The sequence below is a fragment of the Delphinapterus leucas genome, chromosome 5 (genome assembly GCF_059928025.1).
Source record: "Delphinapterus leucas isolate spDelLeu-1000000601 "Yukka" chromosome 5, BTC_Dleu_Yukka2, whole genome shotgun sequence".
Lineage (NCBI taxonomy): Eukaryota > Metazoa > Chordata > Mammalia > Artiodactyla > Monodontidae > Delphinapterus > Delphinapterus leucas.
This window is the reverse complement of record NC_143133.1, coordinates 131,793,542-131,819,416: the sequence shown is the minus strand read 5'-3', so window position 1 is coordinate 131,819,416 and position 25,875 is coordinate 131,793,542. Positions and strand designations below refer to the sequence as shown.

General features: G+C 36.8%; 1 protein-coding gene across 1 annotated transcript in view; it reads right to left on the bottom strand.

Annotated features, from left to right (window-relative positions):
• Positions 1-153: 153 nt before the first annotated feature.
• Positions 154-25,875, bottom strand: part of NAF1 (nuclear assembly factor 1 ribonucleoprotein) — a 47,419-nt gene continuing 21,697 nt past the window's right edge. The window contains exons 5-8 of the mRNA XM_022582264.3: positions 22,924-23,084; positions 19,929-19,980; positions 16,636-16,738; positions 154-10,205 (exon numbers count right to left, since the gene is read on the bottom strand). Coding sequence (XP_022437972.2) covers positions 9,748-10,205; positions 16,636-16,738; positions 19,929-19,980; positions 22,924-23,084 — 774 coding nt within the window. The 3' untranslated portion in view covers positions 154-9,747. The remainder of the gene's footprint in view (positions 10,206-16,635; positions 16,739-19,928; positions 19,981-22,923; positions 23,085-25,875) is intronic.

The following is a 25,875-nucleotide window of genomic DNA, read 5'->3' as shown; positions in this document are numbered from 1 at the left end:
AATGACTTCCCTGTTCCCCCTTAAAAGCTTTCATGGCCAAGCAGAACCTTCAGAGATGGTTACTGTGGACACTGAGTCCACCTTCTCCCCAGATGGCCAGTATTCTGATTAAAAGCAACCTTCCTTTCTACCAACATTTCTCTCTCTCTCGTATTGATTTTCGAGAGGCCAGCAGCTGGACCTGAGTTTGGTAACATCCTACTCAATGGAGGCAGGAATGATTATTGGTGGAAAGGGAGGGAGAAGAGTTAATCCCTTTGGTCTTGTCAAGTCATCAACCCATGTGGAGTATTTAAATCCAGAGAACTACTCCTAGCAAACTGGGAAGTAGGTTACTTCTCACTTTAACCACCACCCTCCCATCCCCATCCCTGATCATAAAGTAAAATATACAGTCCTTATTGATTTTCCATTTGCTTTGTTTTGAAGCAGGTATCTGAGGCTTGAGCAACTGCAAGGATGGAGTTGCCACCACTGAGAGAGCAGACACTTCTGGTGGAGCAACTGTGGAGTGACAGCTTAGAACTGAGTGGTGGACATGTTGAGGTGTGGATTAGTCATCGGAGTGAAACATCAGGTGGTCTGTGGAGTTCCAACTCTGAGCAAAGTCTGGGGTAGAGATGAGTGTAATTGGAAAACAGAAGTGCGCCAAGCACAGAGCCCTGTGACCGTGCTCCCTAAGAGGCAGAGCAAACCAGGAAAGGAGACTGACAGCAATGCCCCTCACGGCACATCTCCAGGGACCTGGGCATATTTTTGTTTAAGTAAATAGTGCCACTTAGACCTGTGGCTGGTCTGAGAAAGTGTGACCAGTGAGGTAGAAAAACAAGAGAGCTTGACATCCTAGAAGCCAAGCGGAAAAAGTTTCAAAGAGTAGAAAAGTATCAGCCTTCATGAAAATAGTGAAGTATGACGAAAGCTAAGACCAGACCATCGTAGCTGGCATTGTAGGACGCACAGAATGACTGTGACAAGAGTGGTTCTCACCCATTAGTGGGAGCAAAATCCTGATTAGAATAAACTAAAGAGAGTTGGGAGAAGAGGAATTGGGGACTGGGATAATAGATCACTTTTAAAGTCATTTTTTTGCAAAAGAGAGCAGAGAAACAGGGCAGTAACTGGTGAATGGGCCAAAAGAATTTTTTTTTTTCTAATTATAGGATGGGACAAATAATGGAAATTTTTCCAACAGGGAAAGATTGGCGATGTCAGGGGAGAGGAGAGAATTGCTAGAGTGATGTCTTTGAGTAAGCAAAAACAGTACACGAATGAAGTGATTGCTTTAAATAAGAGCTCTACCTAGATGAGACAGTCATAGGACTTTGGAACAGAAGCAGATTGGTAGATGGACATGGCGATATGAATCTGGATCCTTTATGAGGTGTCACAGAATGAGTTCTGGAAGCAAAATTAAGCTGGAGTTTGGAATGCTGAATACTAGGGATCAACACTTACGAAGGGAGAGGGAGGAAACAGGATTGTTTGGAAGAAAATTTCAAAGTACAGTTCATGCCTGGCAAAGCCTTAACCAACTCCAAAGACAGATTTGGATTTGTCCCTGGTGTCTTTATGCTGCCGCCACCCTCTTCCCTCTAAACTGACATTGGATTTGGGTTCCTCTGAAGGCTCTATGCTTGGGCTCTTGCTAGGAGCTGATTTCAGGCATATATCTGACAGCTCTCCCAGCAGCTGGGGTAATGGCATTTTTCTTGAAGGGGTGATACACCTCTATGTCCAACAAATAGAATCCTTTCCACTTTCACAGAACAAAGAGGCAGGCAAAATACCCAGGAGAGGAAGGAGAGTGAAATAGCAGGTGGGGGAAGTGGAGGGCTTGGAGATAGAGGAGAGGCATGAAATTGTCACCTAGGTGGAGACTAGTGAACGGTCTAACGAAATATGGTGCATTTCCAGGCAGCCCTAAGGGTGCATTTTTAGGGGAAGTGCTGAGGAATTTCAAGTGATCCAGACAGCATGGTGGTTTGGTTTTCTCCAATCATGTTCAAGTATAAATGTGCAACTGCAGGAACAGAATGAGAAAGAGGAAGGAGAATTTTTAATCAGAGTATAATTGCTTTACAATGTTGTGTTAGTTTCTGCTGTAGAACAAAATGAATCAGCTATACGTATACATATATCCCCATATTCCCTCCCTCTTGCGTCTCCTTCCCACCCCCCATACCACCCCTCTAGGTCATCACAGCGCACCAAACTGAGCTCCCTGTGCTTTACAGCATGTTCCCACTAGCTACCTATTTTACACATGGTAGTGTATATATGTCAATGCTACTCTCTCAGTTCGTCCCACTCTCTCCTTCCCACCCCACCTCCGCCATGTCCACATGTCTGTTCTCTATGTCTGCATTTCTACTCCTGCCCTGGAAGTAGGTTCATTTGTACCATTTTTCTAGATTCCATATATATGTGTCAATATACAATATTTGTTTTTCTCTTTCTGACTTACTTCACTGTATGACAGACTCTAGGTTCATCCACATCACTACAAGTGACCCAATTTCACTCCTTTTTATGGCTGAGTAATATTCCATTGTATATATGTACCACATCTTCTTTATCCATTCATCTGTCGATGGACCCTTACGTTGCTTCCATGTCCTGGCTATTGTAAATAGAGCTGCAATGAACACTGTGGTACGTGACTCTTTTTGAATTATGGTTTTCTCAGAGTTCATGCCCAGTGATGGGATTGCTGGGTCATATGGTAGCTCTATTTTTAGTTTTTTAAGGAACCTCCATACTGTTCTCCAAAGTGGCTGTATCAATTTACATTCCCACCAAAGTGCAAGAGGGTTCCCTTTTCTACACACCCTCTCCAGCGTTTATTGTTGTAGATGCCCATTCTGACTGGTTTGAGGTGATACCTCATTGTAGTTTTGATTTGCATCTCTCTAATAATTAGTGATGTTGAGCATCTTTTCATGTGTTTGTTGGCCATCTGTATGTCTTCTTTGGAGAAGTGTCTATTTAGGTCTTTAAAGGAAGGGGAATTGAGAAATCAGTTAATAGGGGTCAGATCACTGAGGGACTTGCAGGCCACTTAAGGACCTTGACTTTTTTCTCTGAGTGGGACGGGAAGCCATACAAGGGTTGTTTATCTTAATCCTTTTGACTCTGAAGAATAATATACACATATGGATTTGCTTAGAACATAAATGTACAGCCTAATAAATTATCACAAAGCGATCGCCCATATAACTGTATCTGGGGTGTGGCCAGAACTGTAGAAGGGCCCCCTTTTACCCTTTCCCAATTATTATTCTTCCTCACTGTTAATGCATTTACTCTCTTGACATTTATAGTTAATTCCTTTCTTGCTATTTTTTTTCATTTTTAATATTTGTGCTATCAAAGTATGTATCCCTAAAAACTAAAGGTCAGGTTAACCGGTTTTTACATTTCTTTTTTCATCTTTTCATAAATGGAATCAAACAACATACCCTTTTTGTGTCTGGTGGTTTTGCTCTACATTGTTTCTGAGGTTCATTCACAGGGTTCATCTGACGGTCATTCAGTGTTCAGGCAACCACAGGATCAGACATAGGTTTGGTTTTTGGAAATTCCAACCCTGCAGCTAACAGGAGATAGTTTTGTGAAGGGAGTTGGCACTGTCTATTTCAGGATAATATAAACGTTTTCTTGGTCCTTACCCAGGTTGCAGGATTAGAATTTAAAGCCCTGGGCTCAACTCTTTTTTTCTCCAATCTCTCCAATCAACGTAGAAGAATCACCTAATGCAAAGTCCTTATTCTTTATTTCCACAGTAATGTTTTCTATCAGCAGCTACTTGATCAGTTAAAACTTTGTCTTCCCTAGACACCAGCTGTTTAGTTACCACATATCATGGACTATTGTCTGTTGCTCTTGTGTACGGGCATTTTTGTCTTTGTAGAATGTTTTTAGACTTTTCAAACTTACCCAGATTTCACTCCTCGTCACAGTATGCCCGGAGAGAGCTTTGTAAAATGGAGACTGACAACTAAATTTGTTAAGGTGAAGATAATTCCCCTTTCTTTTAGTGTAAGAGTGACTTCCTGTTCATGGTCTAAATTATAAATAAACTCCCTATTAGGCAGAAACAATTGGAAGACATTTTCTAAATATCTAAGACCATTAAGTATTTCTTCTCCTCCTGGCTGTAATTATTTGGAAGTTTTGCCTATAAAGCCATTTGAAATCCAACATTGTTTAGGCCAAATTTTTAAAAATTGAATGTATCCACAGATATATTCTTGCAGGTATAAAAATTCTGTAAGACATCAAAGAGGCATTTCTATAGAATGAAATTTTAGTTTCATAATTCAGTGTCTCCCAACGTGGTCTCTGAGTACAGTCTTGGGGGTTCACAACTATTTTTTTTTAACCGTTTGTGCATTATCAAATTTGAAAAAGATTTGTGTTATATGTGCTCCAAAAACGGGAAAACCTTGAGAGAGACTCTTTCCAGCCCCTTTCTTTTTCTCTCTTTAAAAACAGGAGGAAAGCCACAGACCCTCAGTTCTCCTCCTTCCTAGAAAAATGTACATCTCACAGGTTTTCAGTAGGCGCTAGTACACTGCAGGGGGCAGGGGCAGTTTGGGGAGGGAGGGAAACCAGGTTAAGAACTACAGAGTCTATACTAAAGAACAGTGGTTTCCTAACCTAATACAACATATTTAACATTACTTCCAGGCCCCAGGGTCTTCTAATAAATTGTCTTCTTAGCAAGACCAGGTACCTCTGAGAAATGGGCCCCACCATGAATTTCTTCCAGCTATTATCTATGACACTGTTTCCAAAATGTGACCTATAGAATAATGGGACAGGGAGATGTTCACTGAAGAAAAATATGTGTAGGAAGTAATGCATTATGGAGTCCATATTTAAGATTGAACCCTATGACATTGCCATTTTGTAGGCAATTTCATAGGGGTCAAACGGTATCTGAACATATTAATAAAGTTAATGCCTACAGTTATTTTTTTCTGCCCTTAAATATTTTTCCACCCATAATTTTGCTAAACAGAAAACTCACGGTGCTGCCAATAAATATACCAGAAATTACAGTTGGTCAAAAAGCAAGCTGGTGTTAAAGAAAATTAATCATTTGCTTTGAATGAATTGGCCACTAAGACAGCTGGCATACCTGGGGCTGACAGTGCCACGTGCTGAGATGGAGTACTGCGTGCGACGCAAGGTCAGGCAGGCATTTGGAGAGCATCCCTCCTGTGTGTCACGGGACAACACGTGAAAGTTTTCAAGAGCTGCCGCAATGGTTTTGCACATCACAGTGGCTATGGATACTGAGAGCATATTAGAAGTTCATCTCTACCATCCAAACATTACAGACCACCACCATCTATATATCACATTTTAATAAGGGTTCTATGCTAATAGATTTTATTCCTTTGTATTTATTACTGTTTGGGTCATATCTCTTGTTAGAGATAATGTTTATGCTCAATTTAAATAAAAAGCTTTTACCACGTAAGGTCAGTTTGTTCTCTTTGGGGGCTGGTGTAATGCAGTAGCTACGAAATAAGCCAATGTAATATTTATTCCCATTTCATCAACCTTATGAATAGAAATAAAAGGTACTGAACAACTAAACTATGCGTATCAATCAGGCTTTTTGTACTAGCCTTCAAATATATATATGAAAGTATACATATTATATATATATAATTATTCATATTTTTTTACTGAATATGTGGAAGAAAATTTTTCCTCATTGGCTATTTTCATTATTTTACCATTTGATACACAACTGTGTACCTCATTTCCAGGACACTCAGTAATTGATCGAGTCTAATCCACCAATGATAACAAGTTAGGTACAGAGTACCCAGTCAACGATGAGATGTAATCTCATTGCTGCTAGCAGCTCAAAACAAGGGCTTCGGCCTGACAGGCGGTGCTAAGAAGACATTTCCCAACTTTAATTTCAGGCACACTACGGCAATTGTTTCCGTGGGAGTTTGGGGGATGGAACATAATTGCTACATAAATGTAGGAACTGACTAGGTCAGAATGTCAAGGAGAGAACGGCTTTTGGAATACCGGCAATTTATCTGCAGTGAAGGACACAAATGTGTGCTGTTGTTTTACCCCGAATGTATTAAATCATAAATATAGTGCAGACTGTATTAAATCATAGTGTATCTGCAACATAACCTGACAATGACTTCTCATAATTATTTTTTTTATTTTCCAGCTTGCATTCTATTAAAAGTATCTAGTTTTAAATAGTTACACCTGAGAGCTTATTATTACTGGAGTCAAATATGCAATGTCAGAACGAAGATTTTATGAACGCAACTTGTGGGAACATACAAAGTAATTCACTCTACGAAACGTTAATCTAGTTTTTAATTCTTTTCTTAAAAAGACCTAGTATTTAGCATACTTATTTTCCCTAGCACACAAATACATAAGTACAAGACTATTTATTCTGATGAGCCTGTGAAGATAGTGTGCTAAGTGTTTTCTCAGGTACCCCAGCCAAGCAGTGGGGAAGGGCAAGAGGTAAACATGTAACAAATTCTTTCTCTTCCTCTGCTATGTTCCCTGACCTGGGTCATCATCTGGAGTGGGGAAGGATTGCCTTTTTCCACAATAGAAAAGAAATCAACAACGGACGTTGTGCAAAGTAACTGGTAGAAAGCATTAAGCCAGTTAATCATATTGCCTTAAAATGTTTAAATTCATAACACTGAACGCAAATGCCAATTACTGTTGAAATAGAATATATATGAATGGCACAGTATGTCTGAGATTTTCTCCCCAAATCATTAAGAAAACTTGTCCGTAAAAAATACACTAAGATTTTTCACACCTGGGGATTTTAAATACCCCTTCTTTTTTTATCAAATAGTTTAAAATTATAGTAGATTGGAACTCAGATTCTACTCATTTCTTATTCATCACATGTCTTGAAATTTTAATGCACTTAGTTTCACCAACTCCAAGCAAGGAAAGATAGCACAAAGGGAGTGAGGTGGAGGGCAGGCAGGAACAAATCAGAATGGGGGGGGGAAGAGAAAGAGGGAAAAGGCAGCACCCTGCAGTCCTCAACGCCCACACGAGTGGAGACCCCGGCACACGGGCCCCTGCCAGTGCATCCAACTAGTACTGATAACAGGGCCTGCTAATCAGCTACGCGGCAGAGACGGGTTCATTTCAGGATTTAACTTTATGACGTGACCACAAGGCTTTCGAGAAATGTGTTTTGCTAAGTTTTGAAACTGTACCTCCTCTTCTAGGTCTAGGCAACCTCAACCCAGTTCTTTCAATATTTATTTCTAATATTGGACAAGTCATCCAATGACCATGGACCTCACTATCTTTTCCATTAAAGAAAAAAAAGAGAAGAGTTACTCACCTTAATAAAACAAATATACTAGCCTAGGCCATAATTTTAATTTCATTTTGCCATATTTACAACTGTAGACATGCAAAAACATTATCTATAGTCAATCATGTGAATGTCAATCTACTTTATTATAGGAGAAGACTTACATAAAGAATTCTCTATTTGAGGTGAGAAACAGCGTGAGAAGAACATTAAGTTTTACCTTTAGATCAGCTAGCAGTTGATCTGGGGCCACATGGTTTTAAAAGCAGCACTGCCACATTAACCTTGGGATGATGAAGACTGTGATATTTCTCTCTTCCAAATGAAAGAGACAACTTGGTTCCTCCTCTTAAACTCCAAAGGTGCATACAGCTGAAAAAATACAACTCTGAGAACCAAGTGAGATGCCAAGGATACAATTTAAGTAGCCAGTTTTCTTTCTCTCTTCTTCCCTATCAACTCCCCACACCCTCACCACTACCCCAAACAGAACTCCCTTCAGTCCCTGAGTGAAGGGCGGAGAGGCTGGAGTAGATACATCTACCCTGAAATCTACACAGAGTGAATCCTGAGATTCATCACCTGCAGGTACCTGTTAAAAGTGGTTTCCTAGGTCTCATCTCAGGTATACTGAATTTGAATCTGGGGATAAAGTCCAAGAATGTGCACTTTTAACAAACCATCCAAAACTCAAGTGATTTTTGAAGTTTCAAAAGCCTTGAATTAAGTATAGAGAGGAAGGCAAGTTGGATCTAAGTGTTTAAGGTAGCAGCTTAATTGAAACCAGAAATCAAATGGTATGGTTCAGCTCTAAGTTTCTTCAGATATTAAATAACTACTGTCAAATATCTACCGACTACTTTTGGACAGAGGTCTAAAGATTTTCTAAATGCCATGGTGATTATAACAGCTTACTGATTTGCTGTAACTGGATGGCAACAACTCACTCTCCCCATTTTTATAAAAAAGTTTTGGGGTTTTCTTAGTGTTCTTAGATATAATCTCACTTAACTCTTACAATATTCCATCAACCAGAAGACAGCGCCATAATCTATGAAGACAACTCCTAAAGAGAAGCTGCAGTAATGTTTCAAGAAAGAATCATAAAGCACAACATGATAAAGCCAAGGTATTACCAGAGCAAGAACCTCTCATCTTATTACCCAGTAACCCTGAAAAGAGTCTCCTCAGCCCATAGGGAGGCGAAGTGGGGTCTCGGTGCAACCAGAGTCCAGGGGCTTGTGATAAATTAGCAGATTACCCCAATGTGCATACAAGTACTATTTTGTAAGAGTGTCAAGGAACGAAAGATTGAAAAACACCAATTTAGTAGAAAGTGCTGGTCTGAGAATCAGAACTAGGTTTAACTCCTTGCCACCTCACTGGCGACCCTGGTGACTTAACTTCCCGGGAGCCCCAAGTCAGGCTGCTCCATACTTATTAAATTAGGACTAGTTCCGGCTATTCCCAAGGCCTCTTCTATCTCTCAAATTCTCTAACTTCCTTACGTTTATGTTTCATGAGTACGTGAATCATGTAAAATAATACTCACTGGTCATTTAATTAAAAACTCTAAGTTCAGTCTGTCGTTCAATAGATATTTATTAAGTACTTATTCTGTGCCAGGCATCCAAGCATCTGGGAAACAGATATGGAGACAGTCTCCTAGTGTGGCGGTAAATACATGCTACTGTGAATAATCCTTGTGTCTCTTTACGTGGTTAAACAGTAAAGCCTACTGGATCATGCCCAAATAATGGAAATTTGCATAGATAATGGAAAGCCTGCCTGTGCAAAATAAATAAATATTAACTTTAATTATAGACATGACTTCTGCCAAGACCTAAGGCTTTTCTTCTTTGTACCCTTCACTTGCTTTAAAAAAAAAAAAAAAGTTAGGACATTTATGTTTATTAGTAAACAGCATTTACAATGAAAATCAATTTTCAAAGTATAAGTTTATAAAAATAGTTTATTTTAAAGACTCTCAATAGGACTTAACATCTTATTTTCAGATATACCAAAAACATAATCAATATGCTCAGTACGTTTTAATTCATGATGAAAGTTGCTCCAGATCTATTATTATTAGATCTACACATACTGTTTAACTGGGTGGTGTTCAAAGTTTTAATACCACATAATTGGATCCCCCCACCAAGTTTAATGTTAAATTTTCATGAATACAATTTCACAAAGATTACAATATATATCAACTTACAACTGAAGGAACCATTTAGTAATTTACAATGTTTTAAAAATCTAGCTACATAATCTCTTTAAAAAAAATCCTTCCTATATATATATATATATGTGTGTGTGTGTGTGTGCATGTGCACGCATGTGTGTATATATATATATAAAGTCCACATTTCTCAGGAAATGCATACATCCACCTAATAGTAAGGACCAAAATGAGAAGCATTACTATCTCCAGAAGAGGAGGGGGGAGGCAGAGGTGGGGGGGGCGGAGGTGGGGGGAGGGAGTACGGTAGGGGAATTAACGGGTGAGGTGCCACAGCAGGGGCAGCCCAGCCCATGTTTGCAGATGCAGGTGGTGGGGGTGGTGGAGGGGGAGGGAGTGAGAAGTTATGCATGTCAAACCCGGGAGGAGGGAAGGGATACTGTGGCATCATAGGGCCATCCTGTCTCTGGGGTGGAAATCCTGAAGTCTCCTGAGGTACCATGTGCTCTGAGTTATAAAACTGCGGAGGTGGGGGCCTGCCAGGACAGGACCGAGGATATCTGCCCCGGGAAAACCCTCGTGTAAATTCTCTGCTGTGATATCCTTTTGAAGGCTCTGAAGCAGAGCTATGAACATTCCAATTCTGATGTACTTCTGCAAAATCTTCACCTTTGGGGAAAAAAGCATAAAAACAAAATTAAAATTAACTTTAATACATCAAAAAACACTGTTTAGGGGCTTCCCTGGTGGCGCAGTGGTTGAGAATCTGCCTGCTAATGCGGGGGACATGGGTTCAAGCCCTGGTCTGGGAAGATCCCACATGCCGCTGAACAACTGGGCCCGTGAGCCGCAACTACTGAGCCTGTGTGTCTGGAGCCTGTGCTCCGCAACAAGAGAGGCCGCGATAGTGAAGAGGCCTGCGCACCGCGATGAAGAGTGACCCTCGCTTGCCGCAACTAGAGAAAGCCCTCGCACAGAAACAAAGACCCAACACAGCCAAAAATAAAATATAAAAATAAATAAATTAGATAAATAAATAACAGAATAACGCTAGAGGCTTCTATGCTCCTAGTAAAAAAAAAAACACTGCTTAAAATTTCAATAATGTCTTCTTTAACTTCCAGTATAACTTCCAGTAATTAACAATTTTATAAGGCTTAAAATTATCAATTTTAAATGAATCCAAAAGGCCAGAGATCAGGTAAGGGAAAGCAAGACAAAACTTTGAGACAATAACCAGTTGATTTCAGTCAAACACCACAGAGAAAACTGGACAGGAACCTCACTCACATTCTCAAAGGCTGAGTAAGGGGCCTGGCTAGCTCTCCCAACCAGGGTGGTCAGAAGAGGCTAAGCAGGGAGCCAGTTTCCAGCCTCCCCTCAAAGACAGTGGAGACCTCATGGGGAACCTGGACTTGCATCTCCACCAGCAGTAACACAGTGTTCCTCCACTTCCTGTACTTGGGGTGGAGTCAGACAAAACCTAGGAGAGTCAGGACTTTCATCAGTGCCCAGCATAACAAGGCCATCCCCCATGGTGTCAGGAGCAGTAACGAGGCACTCTTACCCCCACCAGACACAAAATGAGGCCTGCCCAGAAGCACTCTTACCCCCACCAGACACAAGAGGAGGCATGCCCGTGTGCAGCAGTAATGATTCACCCCCGGCTTCAGATGTCAACAGAAGTTATAAAGAAAAGCTTAACTCCTATCCCCACCTGGTAGTAATAGTAATAACGCAACCTCCCTCCTTTCCCCGCCAGGACAGTTTTAAAAACAAAAACAGCATAATAACTAATATGTCCACGTTTCAATTAAAAACCACTCGTCATACCTAGAACCACAAAGATTTGAAACTCAATGAAAAAGGAAAGCTAATTGAGGCCAACATCAAGAAGACAAAGATGTTAGAATTATCAGAGAAATGTTTTTAAGTAGTCATCATAAAAACACTTCAATAAAAAATTAGGAACACACTGAAACAAGTAAAAAATAGAAAGCCTCAGCAAAAAAAAAAAAACCAGAAGAAAAATAAATTTCAGAACTGAAAATTTAATAATCAAAATTAAAAACTGAAGGGAGGGCTCAACAGTAGAACGAAGGGACAGAAGAAAGAAGACAGAACAACGAAAAGTATCTAGTCTGAAAAGAAGAAAGGAAATAAACTGGGGAAACAATGAACAGAGAGCTTCAGGGATCTGTGGGACTGTAACAAAATAACTAATATTTACATCTTCAGAATCCTAAAAGGAAAGGAGAAGAAAAATGAGGGAGAAGATATACTTCAAGAAATAATGACTGAACACTTCTCAAATATGGCATAAGACATAAACCCACAGATTCAAAAAGCGAAATAGATTTCAGTCAGGATAAGCCCAAAGAATACACCAAGAAACATCACAAACTTTTAAAAACTAAGAACAAAGAAAAAACATGAAAGCAGAGGAAGAGAGAAATGATACCTTACCCACATGAAAAAAACAATTTGAATGACAGTAGATGTCTCATCAGAAACCATGGAGGCCAGAAAGAAGTGGCACAACGTTTTTCAAGTGCTGAAAGAAAACTGGCAATCTAGAATTCTATATTCAGTGAAAATATCCTAAGGAAAAAGGGAAATCAAAGACTTTCTCAGACGAAGAAAAGCTACGAATTTATCTCCAGCAGACCTACCCTAATAGAATGACTAAAGCAAGTTCTCTAAACTGAAACAATAAAAGACTGTTAAGACATCCGGAAGGAAAGAAGAACACAGTAAGCAAAAACAGGAGTAAATACAGTAGAATTTCCTTCTGTGACTGAGTCTTCTAAATTATGTTTGATGGCTGGAACAAAAATTATAACCGCTAATGTGATTCTTATTGTATACATAGGAAACATTAAAGCAATTTATATTATTAACAAGGGAAAATAAAGGGACGTATAGAGAGGCAAGGTTTCTACACTGCACTCAAACTGGTAAAACGACAACAGCAGATTGTGATAACTTATGTATATAAAATTTAAGACCTAAAGCAACCATTGAAAGAAAACCACACTAACTGATACAACCCACGCCGCAGATAAATGCAAATGGAATTCTAAAAAATGTTACAGTAACCACAAGCAGGCAGAAAAAAGACAACAGAGAAATAAAAACTAGAGAGAATACAGAAAAACACAGATTTAAAGCCCAAACATATCAATAATTACATTAAATATAAATGGTCTAAATATACCAATTAAAACACAGAAGTTGGCAGAGTGGATTAAAAAACATAACTACAATCTACAAGAAACATTTCAGATGATCCAGTCATGTTGAAAGTAAAAGGATGGAACAAGCTACAATATGCAAACATTAATCAAAAGAAAGAAGGATTAGCTACATTAATATCAGATAAAACAGGCTTCAGAGCAAAGACTGGGGACATTTTATAATGATAAAGGGGTTATCTACCAAGAAAATATAGTAATCCTAAATATGCATGCCCCAACCACATGCTCTCTCTCAACAACTGACAAAACAGTTATACAGAAAATCACTAAGGCTAGAGAAAATTTCAATACCACCATCAACTAACAAGATCTAATTGACATTTATAGAACACTCCACCACACAACAGCAAAATACACATTACTTTCAACTGCCCCAAATCATATTCCTAGATAGACCATATTCCATAAAACTTTTTTAAAAATGTAGAATTGAAATCATACAGATTGCGTTCTCAACCCACAGTGGAATCAAAAATAGAAATCAATAACAAAAAGATTACAGAAAAATCTCCAAACACTTGGAAACTAAATAATACTCTTCTAAATAATCCATTGGTCAAAGAGGATGTCTCAAGGTAAATAAAAACAAACAAAGGAACATTAAGCTAAATCACAATAAATAAAACACACCAATATCTGTGGAACAAGTTTAAGCAGTAAAGTCTTAAATAAATAATATAAGCTCCCACCTCAAGAACCTAGAAAAACCAGAACAAAATAAACCCAAAGCAAGCAGCAGAAAGTTAACGATAAAGAGCTGAAAGAATGAAACTGCAAACAGAAAAACAATGAAGAAAATTAAATGACATAAAGAACTGGCTCTGTGAAAAAGCAACATAATTGGCAATCCTCTAAGCAAAACTGACAAAGAAATAGAAGACACAAATGATCAGTATCAGGAAAGACATCAAAAGGATGTTAAGGCAATATTGTAAACAACTCTACACACATTACTTGACAAATTAGATGAAATGGACCAATTCCTTGAAAAACACAACCTACTATAATCTATCGAATGTGAAAAAGATATCACTCTTAAGGAAATTGAACTTGTAATTAAAAGTCTCCCAAAAAAAGATAACTCCCGGCTGAGTTGATTCACTGGAGACTTTTTACCAAACATTTAAACAATTAACACCAAATCTACAAAATGTTTTCAAGAAAATAATAAAAAAAAAATTCCCAAGTCATTTTATGAAGCTAGTAGGAAGCTTCTGCTGACATCAAAACCATGTAAAAAAAATGAGAGGGACAGAGAGAGAGAGAGAGAGAGAGAGAGAGAAAGAGAGAAAGAAAGAGAGAGAGAGAGGGAGAGAGAGAGAGAAAGAAAAAGAAAGAGAAAAAGAAAGGAAGGAAGGAAGGAAGAAAGAGAAAGACCAATATTCCTCATGAATATAAACATAAAAATCCTTATCAAAATATGAGCAAAATTCAACAACATATACAAAGAATTATACACCACGGTTTATTCCCATGATGCTCATTCAATATTCTAAAACCAATGTAATCTACTTTACTAACAAGGTAATGAAAAAGTCATGTGATCTTATCAATCAATGCAGAAAAAAAACTGTCAGAATTTAAAATTCTGACAAGATTCATGATTCCTGAAAAAAAGCTCAGGGAAAACAGAACTACACAGAAACTTCCTCAACTTGATAAAGGACATCTACAGTACCCCTACACCTAACATTTTACTTAATGGTGGAAGACTGAATGTTTTCTTCTATGACCAGGAACAAAACGTATTTACTCAATATAGTGCCAGAAGTTACAGCTAGTAATGGTGAGAAAGAGAGCTAAATATGCATACAGACTGGGGGGGGGGGGGCATTGTTCTTAACTGCCATTGACATAATTGTCTACATTGAAAATCTCAAGGGAGAAACTCCTAGAACTAGTGAGTTCAAGCTCACAATACACAAGCTAAACATAGAAACAGTAACTGTATTTCTGTATTCTAGAAATGAACACATGAACATGAATTAAAAATGCAACACCATTTACAATGATTCCCCCAAAATGAAATATTCAGGTGTATATCTGACAAAAAAATGTACAGGACTCGCATTCTGAAAACTACATAATGCTGGTGAAAGAAATTAAAGACCTAAATTAATGGTGATGTATACCATGTTTGTGGAATGGAAGACTCAATACAGTTAAGATGTCAATTCTCTCCAAACCAACATACAGGTTTAACCCAATTCCTATCAAAATCCTGGCAAGACTTTCTGTCAATATAGAGAAGTTTATTCTAAAATTCATATGGAAAGGCGAAGAAACTAAAATAGCTAAAATAATCTTGAAAACTTTCAGAAAAAAAAAAAGAGAGAGAAAATCTTTGGGATGTAGGTCTAGGAAAGAAATTCTCAGACTCTATAAAAGCAAAGCAGATAAACTGGGCTTCATCAAAATAAAAAATTTTTGTTCTGCAAAAGATCCTTTTATGAGGATGAAAACACAAGCTATAGACTGGAAGAAATTATGTACAAACTTTCACAACTCGAGAGTAAAACACAGAAATACAATTAGAAAATGGGCAAAAGACATGAACAAATACATCATTGAAGAGATTACACAGATAGCAAATGAGCTCACGGAAAGCTGTTCAATATCATTAGCCATTAGGAAAATGCAAGTTAAAAATCACAATTACATATCATTACATACCTATCAGAATGGCTAAAATAAAAAATAATGACAATACCAAATGCTAGTGAGAATGCAGACAAACTGGGCCACTCATACACTGGTGATAGGAACGTGAAGTGGTAAAGCCACACGAAAAACAGTATGGCAGTTTCGCAAGAAACTAAACATGCAACTACAGTGGACCCTTCAAATAACATGTGTTTGAGCTGCACAGGTCCACTTATAGGCAGATTTTTCTCAATAAATACATACTATACTATCCAGGGTTGGCTGAATCCACAGATGCATAACTGCGGATACAGAGGACCAACTGTAAGTTATACACAGATTTTCAACTACACTGGGCTGTGTGTGTGTCAGTGCCCCTGACCCCAAAGTTGTCCACTTGCAACTGTATCATATAACCCAACTGTACTCTTGGACATTTATCCCAGAGATATGTGAAAATTTGTGTTCACATAAAAATCTGTGCACAAACATATAAAGCAGCTTTCTTCATAAAACCCCAAACTGTTAACAATCCAAATGTCTTTCAATGGATGCATGGTTAAACTACCTGTGGTATATTCACACCACAGAATATTACCCTGGAATGAAAAGAAACTTGATACATACAACAATCTAGATGATTTCCAGAAAACGGTGCTCAGTGACAAAACCCAATCATTAATTTATATAACCATCCTTGACAGGACAAAATATATCACAGAAATGGCACAAAGATCAGTGGCTGTCAGGAGCTGAGGAAGAGGCAGGAGGAGGGAAGTGGATGTGGATATAAAAGGCAACATGAAGACTTTCTTCTGTGATTGCATTATGTCAACAGGAAATAAAACACCTTGACTTTAGCTTAAGCACCATATCATTTAATTCTAAAAATGGAAGCAAACAGCTTTCTAAAAAGAAAAAAAAAAAAAGTACTGATGAGTACAAATGATTCTACCAAGGCTTAGTTTGCCTTTTACCCCTAGGAGCCATTTTTACATCCATGAGCCTGAAAAACCACCAATGAATATCCCCTGTGACTCTCCCACCACATCGCATGCTGTGTGTAATGCCTCTAATGCTAGCCAGATGCCAGAGCATAAAGAGAAGACCCCCAGATGTTTCCCTCAGTTTTATTACTGAGGAACTTATATAGATGTAAATGAAGATGAAAAAATGACTATATATTACATTTAACTCACCTGGTTCATTAAATTCAGATCTGAATTTTTTCCGGCCTTGAATCTGAGATTTTTTTCTCTGTTTGGCTTCTTTTTCCTTTTCATCATCACTGAAATCTAAGGCCTTGCACAGAAAAATAGATTTACGTCACATGCATTTACCAATTCAATGGTATATATTTAACAGTGACCCTGACAGAAAAGTTACCCTTTTCAATACTTAATATTTACCAGTAATATTCAAATCAGATATGATAGAAAAATAAAATATTTTTTATAAATGTCTAATGACTCTAACACAGAAGATGAGTGCTGAAGATTTTTTTTATATTGTTTTGTTTTGAATTCCTAGAAAGTTTCAGATAGGTAACTTTAAAATGCTGATCTTAAACACCCTTCAGATATGGGCATTCCCTAGCTAGAAATCTGACTTCCAGCTTAGAGTCACGATTCATCATAGTGCCAGCTGCCAAACAATTCGAAAGGCAGGAGTAGTTAGGAATAAGCGAATACATAAATTATCAGATCTAATATAAAAATGGAAGTGAATGTTATATCCTTCATTTATTCAAAAATTTACACACACCCATTATATGCCAGGCACTGTTTTAAACACTTTATAGGGGTTATTTTAATAATACAATGTCAGGTATAGTAAGGGATATAAATAAATAATAAGGTAAAGTAAGGGTGGGGAAAATCACTAGGATGCCCTTTGGATAGGACCGTAGGAAAAGGCTTTGATAAGCAGATACATGAATGACCCAACTTCCAAGAAGAAATCATTTTAAATTACAAGAGGGAAAATTCAGATGTTACTAAGAATTGGGATCCACTGTTACAACCTACCAAAAACCAAGACCTATTAGCTATGTATAACTTCTATGATTTCTTGGAATTCAGGTATTTTACTATTCTATTAATTTCAGAAAATAATTACTATGTTTCGCTAAAAAAATACAAAAGCAGGGTCACTGTGTATACATGTGTTCCCTAATTAAAAGGAAGAAATAAAATACATATGAAAGTTTCTGTATGGGATTTTCAGTATGGTCTTGCTGAAATATATTCTAGATTGAATCTTCCATGAACCAAGAGTTGATATGCCTCAAAATCTATAATCAAATTCAAAAACATCAACTAATTTTAGTACCCTGAAACACATGATCTTCTATTACTGATCTTTAATGTGCTAAAATTTTTAAGCTCATGTTAAATTTGGTATTGAGCCAGGCACTCGAAAGTACTGAGATCAGATGGAAGACACTGCTTTCTCTGAAACGGTTCAAATGAGAAAACAGATAAATAAGCCAATAAACAAGTGCTATGACAGTGCTCTGGGATTATGGGGCAAAAGAAAGAGGAAAGAGGGCAAGGGAGACTTGATATGGGAGACCCAGGATGAATCTCTGATGATGAGTCAGCAATGAACAAGGAGAAGGAAGCTTTTGGTGGGTGGGGGATACGTGCAAAGGCACCGTATATTAGAGAAGTACAAATGGTTCTCTAAGGCAAAGCGAAAGCTTCTTACACAGCAAACTTTGAGACGATGAAATTGGAGAAGTTAATAAAGACCCTTATGGGGCCAGTTTAAACAACTGGACATTATCCTAAAAAGCAGGAGGACACCATTGTAAAGCAATGATACTCTAATAAAGATGTTAAGAAAAAAAAAAAGGCAGGAGGAATGTATTAAAGGATCTTAACTGGCAATAGTTTATTTTAGAGCGACTACTTTGGCAATATTTTGCTACCACCTCACAAAATCAGAGAAAAATTCACATTTTTCTTATTAATTTAAATTTGCATTCAGTGAACACATTTATTCAACTCAAATTATCTATTCATGTTAGAAACGGATGTGGAGATGAATAAGATGTATTCACTATTATGCTCCTTTATCCCAGTTCAGTATTTCCTATTTTCAGGGCATGATTTTTTTTTTAAGTTTAAACCCCACAAATTCCAAATTCTAGTCTACGATTAAGACCAGTCAATAATCCTATACGACAAAATCTGATCATTATAAAATTTAGAATCTCAGAGTTTCTCATATTACGGAAATAGAGACATCCAGTCGACTACCTGGAAAAAACAATTCCCACGACCTATGTTGTGATTTAATTTTAAAATTAACCCAATCAAATCAATTTTATAAACTATTCACAATTCCATAATTAACAACTTTAATGCTTAGGTCTAAAACAACAGGGATGTATTAGAATATATGGATTTCACAAGAAATATGTTTCAAGACCTTTGTGAATCCCCAAATACTTTTAAGATGTCCTGAACATAACTAAGAACATTAAGTGAATCTTCAGGGTCTTAGTGGAAATCACATGTACACACGACACAAATCAGAAAACATAATCCCATGGCAGTGTGGATACTAAACTAGGACTACTCACTGGTTAAGTGACTATGTAAGTGGGCACTCCCTGACTGATGCTTCAGCAAAATCAGAAATTAACATAGACCATGAACCTTCAGCACTGTTTGAGAACATCTAAAATGACCAAAATTAAATCTGCAATACCAAGAATTTACAAAACTGAGAAACTTCATCAGAACTACTGAGCACATTTTAAAACTCCCACTTATAATAATTACAATTTTTCTTTTATATTGTATAAATTCACACTATTTTAATAAATGTATACATTCACTGCTGTAACTTTCATATTTTAATAACTTGAAGACTATATATATCAAGCTACTTTGAGACATAAAAATAGTCTTGCTGGCATGGATTTAAGAAGGAAATACAAGAACACTCTTTTTAGGGAGGTAATTATACTGTAAAAAATGGAGAAGTAGGTAAGACTGTAATGATTCTGTACCTCCAAAAGTAAGGCAGCTTATTAAAAGCACCATCAATAAATGTGATGGTGTATGATCACGTCCCACATGGTGAACTTACTAAAGAAAAACAATTTTTTTTAATAGTGACAATTCTGCCTTTGCCAGGCCTCAACGGAATTGATAAAAATAGGACATTTTAAGGAAAATGATAAGGTGATAATTATTAAAATGTGACTGAAAATTTTTTTTCCTGAAATGATCGCAAACGCTGGGCGGTATAAAAGCCATCTGGGACAGGGGAGAGCACATAGGCTGGCAAAAGGCAGTGTGACTGGTGAGCAGCCTTGAGGACCTCCTTCAGGATTTATAAGATTGGATTTACAAGACTGATGGATTTATAAGATTGAGTCCTACCTTCCTCTCTCAAATACTGTGTAAAATGATGGATTTATAAGATTGAGTCCTACCTTCCTCTCTCAAATACTGTGTAAAAAGACTTATATGTGTACCTCTGGTGGTGGTTCTTGATCATTCTTCCATGATGCATCTGATCCCCTATCCCTAGGGGGGAAAAACAAAGGTCAAAGGGTCAAGGTACTTACTAAGATTTTGTTAAGTGCTTATAACCTAATAGTATGGAAAATAATAAAGTAGAAGACCTAAGCTCAATCTTAATTTACAATATATATGAAAATAAGAGCAAAGAATAAAGGCTCATTTTTGTGTTCTTTACCTCATTTAAGAAGACGTGGGAAAGGCACACGTAAGTATTAGGAGCGGGGAATCAGAATGAGAAGCCGAGGCTGTGTTGTGCAGGGCAAAGTGGTTCTGCAGTTCCTAAGTAGCTCCAGATGCTCTGACTTTGACTGACAGTTTCATGATACCTGAGCTCAGCTCATAAACTTCCTTCAATAGATGCTTAACCAATACCACAAGGTCAAAATGCTGTTCCAGGTGCCAAGGACACAAAAATGAATACGAGGCATTCCCTTGTCTAAGACTTCACAGGTTCAACAACAGAGATCACAACATGAAATTCTTCTTCCTCGATTTACCTGAGGAATATCAGCGATCCTCCCTGAGTAACCAAGGCTTGCTCTAAGACTGACTCTCAAGGACGAGAGGGTGAGACAAAGGGCATCTAGTCTGGGAAGGAGGAGGAGCTTCGGAGACCCCAAAGGACAGTATCACCACAAGCATTAACTACTTCTGGTGGAAAGTTTTACACCCTATGACCAACAAAAGCACGAACATCTATTGTAAGTACAATTAATAATTTCTGAAACCTCATTTTAAATCTTATCTGGTTAATGTTCTTGATTTCAGAGTTTGACAATATTTGTTATTCAATTACATTAAAATATTACAAGGTATTAGGAGTAGATTTTGTCCTCCCTGCTTGAAACCAAATCTCAAAAATAAGTGGAAGATTCTCAGAAATTAATTCATTAAAATCATTAATCCATTAATCCACAATCCATTAAAATCAATTTACAGATGTCTGTGGGCTGGCATGACATGAAATCATTAAGTTTCCTCTAAAATTTTAATTCAGAATTTTGACATTATATACGATGTATACCAATGATTTTTCTGCTTTTAATTATCATCTTACACCCATGCATTTATCATAGCTCCAGGACTCCTTTTTGTATGGATACCATCTGATGGCCTGCAGTGCCCTTAGTGTGGAATCTTAAAGATGTAAATGGTAAAAAGCTCCCCAAGTAGGGTATCACCACAGAAAATCAAAATCTACTATAGAAAAGATCAAGCAACATTTCAAACAGCATCTTTAACAAAAGACTAAGTTCATGGGAAGCTAAGATTAAAATAGCCTTACTAGAAGAAGGTAAGCTGGAGAGAAGCTGAACTTCTCCACCTCAAAGGCAAAGGAGTCCCCACGACTGACACAAAAAATGCAGCCTAGAACAGAAGTCTCTGTCAGGCTGGGTTTCTGCAGGGTGGGCTCAATTTCCCAATTCTTTAGTTTCTTGTTCTTTCTTTCTAGGACAAAATTCTTATTCTTGCAAATCAGTACAAAGACTGCTTCTAAATCTATCTAAAAACATCTTCAGAAAATATTTTCAACCTATCTATTTTTAGCTAAAATACTTTATCTGTTAAAAGCTAAATATATGGCACATCCAGAGCAACAGCCTAATATTCAAACAGAATGAAATGCTAATTATTTAAGGCATGATTTTAAAACATACTAAAACCTTTATGACTTTGTTGTCTATTTAATTCACCTTTCTTGTCAACATTTAGAAAAACTAACCTTATGCAACCTGAAGAACACCTTAAGTTCCTTCAGATAATCGTGTGGATTCTTAAACATGAGTTTAATCAATTATCAGGAATAAAATGTTCATCTCATTTCAGAGATTATTTCCCATAACTGAAACTCAGGCTGGATTTAATATGTAGGTGGTAGAGAGGCCTTCTCATGGCCTGCAGCTGGGACTGGCACCAGGATTTGACAAGCACCAGGGTTACTACTCACTGTTAGCTCCTGCAAAAACCACACCCCTAATGCTTCACCTGTATTTCAAGTTTCCAACTGAAAGACAGGTAGATTTCAAAGGGACTTCTGTGACAAACTGAGTGCAAAGTCTTTTCAGATTTAAGATCTACTCTCTGCCAATCCCTTGAGGTCTTTTCTTCCGCCCCTAACTGGGCAATATTTTTATTGGCTCATATTCATTACATCTTTCCAAAGCATTTAACTTATGTTTACAGAAAAAGCTATTCTACTTGAATTCATATGTCACTGGTTTGTGCAAAAATTAATTATGTAATTATAATAAAAAAACCTAACTGATATAAACAGCTCTACAGCTAACACCTGGCAACACAATTTACACCTGGCAAATATACAGCTCATCGGCGGGAACAGAAATATTATCAGACACATGCCACAGGCATCACATAGCATATTTCATATAGCATCCAGACAGAAGGGAGACCACCGGTTTGCTGGTGAAGTCAACCCTGTTAACCACGGCTTGATACACAACACACATTTTAGTTCTCTCTTCTATTAAGTTTACAATTTATAAGCAACCTGAAATTTACTCATTTGCTTTTTTCTTCTTGAGAATTACAGTTTCATTAAATAGTGAAGCCTATGAATGTAATCCAAAGAAATTTTTATTTAAAATGGAAAAGGTTTTTTTTTAAAAATTATAATACTAATGGTAAAGTAGCATATATATGAAAGGAGGTATATAATGGAAAAAATAATGAATTAAAATTGACAAAAGTATATGGCCCAAACATGCTCTTACTAGTTGATCATGTCATTTTGGGCAAAAGATACAAATGATCTCGACCTATAAAGTCTGATAACAACTGTAGCTTTCAGAGATGTTACCAGGAAGACAAATGAACTCTTTGTTAGATAGATACCATTTTAACTACAAGAAACTACATCACTGAGAATTACTCCTAAGACATAAATATTAGATAAGCAAAGAAATAGCATGCCAATAACGTACTTACTGTTTAAGTTTTTCTGTGAATATATACTGGGTGAAGTCTTTCATTGATGGAGCAAAATACATAGTGTCCTTTATTTTAATACTGTTATTCTCAACATGCTCTGAAGAATTAAACCGTAACACATAAAATGGATGCGCAACAGGTCCAAATATCTCAAATATCTATGAAAGAGAAGACACATAAAGTTCTCCTCTAACTGCAAAATAAAGAAACCCGATAAATGTTTTCAAAGGTAATGCTGTCATTATAAAACCAATAAAAGTTTAAGTCATTTCTGCATACTCATAAAGCCTTCATATTTTGATCATAAATGCATTAGCTTATTCCAGATTTCCTTTCTATGAATCTAAAATAACTGTGACAAGTTTTTTCCTTGCTAAATTTAAATCATTTTGGTGGTACCAATTACCAACTAGACGCAAATAATAAATTGTTTTTGTTATTGCTCATTTAATTTATAAGATACGAACAAAAGAATTACAGTTGGTAACGTCTGAGAAATAAAATGTTGTCATTTAAAATCTTATGAAATGGAACTTTTCGATTCTTTTAGGTTCAGTCACTTCTGCTGTTTCCAGAGTTGTTAACATTTTTATAATATTAAATGACAACATTTTTTAATTCAAAAAGTAGTAAAGTAGATTTGAACTTGAAATTGTTTATTTCTCAAAAACCAAAGATACCATACAGCCTTTAACTTTTAGGTAAAGGAACTGCTTTTAGCGTATCTATTATTTTATTTTTGAAAATGCTTTATAAATGATGAAAGGGAGCCTCTTGATTTCAAACTCTTCCCAATATAAATGCCTGTGTTTTTAAATATGTTTCTGATAATAAATGTACATTATAGAAACTAGACCATGATCAGTAGCAGTGTAGATTTTTCCAGTCTTTTTCCTATTAATAATTTTTTTTCTTTTGAGACTATATCATACTTTTGTATATTGCTCCATTTTATTTCAACCAGTTTTTTAAATTGAAGCATAGTTAATTTACAATGTGTCCGTTTCAGGTGTACTTTAAAGTTATTCAGTAATACACGTGTGTGTGTGTGTACTCTTTTTCAGATTCTTTTCCATTAGATTATTACAAGATGTTGAGTACAGTTCCCTGTGCTATACAGCAGGTCCTGGTTGTATATTTTTTATATAGTAGTAGTGTGTATCTGCTAATCCCAAACTCCTAATTTATATCCCCACACCCCATTATCCCCTGTGGTAACCATAAATTTGTTTTCTATGTCTGCAAGTCTATTTCTGTTTTGTAAATAAGCTCATTTGTATCACTGTTTTAGATTCCACATATAAGTAATATCATACAACAGTTGTCTTTCTCTGACTTACTTCACTCAGTAGGACAATCTCTAGGTCCATCGATGTTGCTGCAAATGGCATTATTTCATTCTTTTTCATGGCTGAGTAATATTCCATTCTATGTAAATACCACATGTTTATCCAGTCATCTGTCAATGGACATGTAAGTTGCTTCCATGTTCTGGCTACTGTAAATATAGTGCTGCTATGAACACTGGGAAGCATGTATCTTTTACAGTTTTCTCTAGATATATGCCCAGGAATGGGATTGCTGGATCATAATGCTAACTCTACTTTCAGATTATTGAGGAACCTCCATACTGTTCTCCATAGTGGCTGCACCAGTTTACATTCCCACCAGCAGTGTAGGAGGGTTCCCTTTACTCCACACCCTCTCCAGCATTTATTATCTGTAGACTTTCTAGTGATGGCCATTCTGACTGGTGTGAGATGATACCCCATTGTAGTTTTGACTTGCACTTCTCTGATAATTAGAGATATTGAGCATCTTTTCATGTGCCTGCCTATTAGCCGTCTGTATGTCTTCTTCGGAAAAATGTCTATTTAGGTCTTCTGCCCATTTTTGGACTGGGCTTTTTGTTTTTTTTAATATTAACCTGTATGAGCTATTTGTTTACTCTGGAAATCAATCCCACCGGTAGCATTGTCTGCAAATATTTTCGCCCACTCTGTAGGTTGTCTTTTCTTTTGTTTATAGTTTCCTCTGCTGAGCAAAAGCTTTTAAGTTTAATTAGGTCTCATGTGCTTATTTCTGCCTTTATTTCCATTACTCTAGGAGACGGATCTAAAAAAATATTGCTGTGATTTATGCCAAAGAGTGTTCTGCCTATGTTTTCCTTTAGGAGTTTTATAGTATCCTGTCTTACATTTAACTCTTTAATCCATTTTGAGTTTAGTTTTGTAATAAGGTGTTACAGAATGTTCTAATTTCACTCTTTTACATTTAGCTGTCCAGTTTTCCCAACACCACTTAATGAAGAGACTGTCTTTTCTCCATTGTAATGTGCTTGCCTCTTTTGTTGTAAATTAATTGACCGTAAGGTGCATGAGTTTATTTCAGGGTTTTCTATCCTGTTCCACTGATCTATTGCTCTCTTTTAAAACCTAAAGTTTCTTTAAGTTTTTTCATGTTAAATGTATTCTTCATAAGCATAATTTCTGTGGCTATTTAACACTCTTTTATACATTTAGCAGAATTTATTTAATTTGTCTTATATTGTAGAACACTGAGACAGCTTCTAATTTGTTCAGTGTAAGAACTGATGCCCCGTAATGAACACCTTTATCTGTAAATCTCTGTACTTCAGATTTCCTGAAAACTGATTTGTAAGGAATGGAATTATTGGAGCCAAAAGCATGATTATTATTAAAACTCTTGATTTAACCTACTAAACAACTTTCCAAATACCTTAGACCAATTTAAACCAACTGCATTAAAAGTACCTATCTTATTACATCCTCAGTTGCTGATTTTTGATTATTAAAGTTCTCATTTGTTAAAAAGTAAAACAAAAAATAACAAAAACAAAACCTGCTTGAACAAATGCTCAAAACAAAATGCAAAGAAATTCAAGTTATATAAATCACCTAATATTAAAGAACTCACATTAAAAATGGA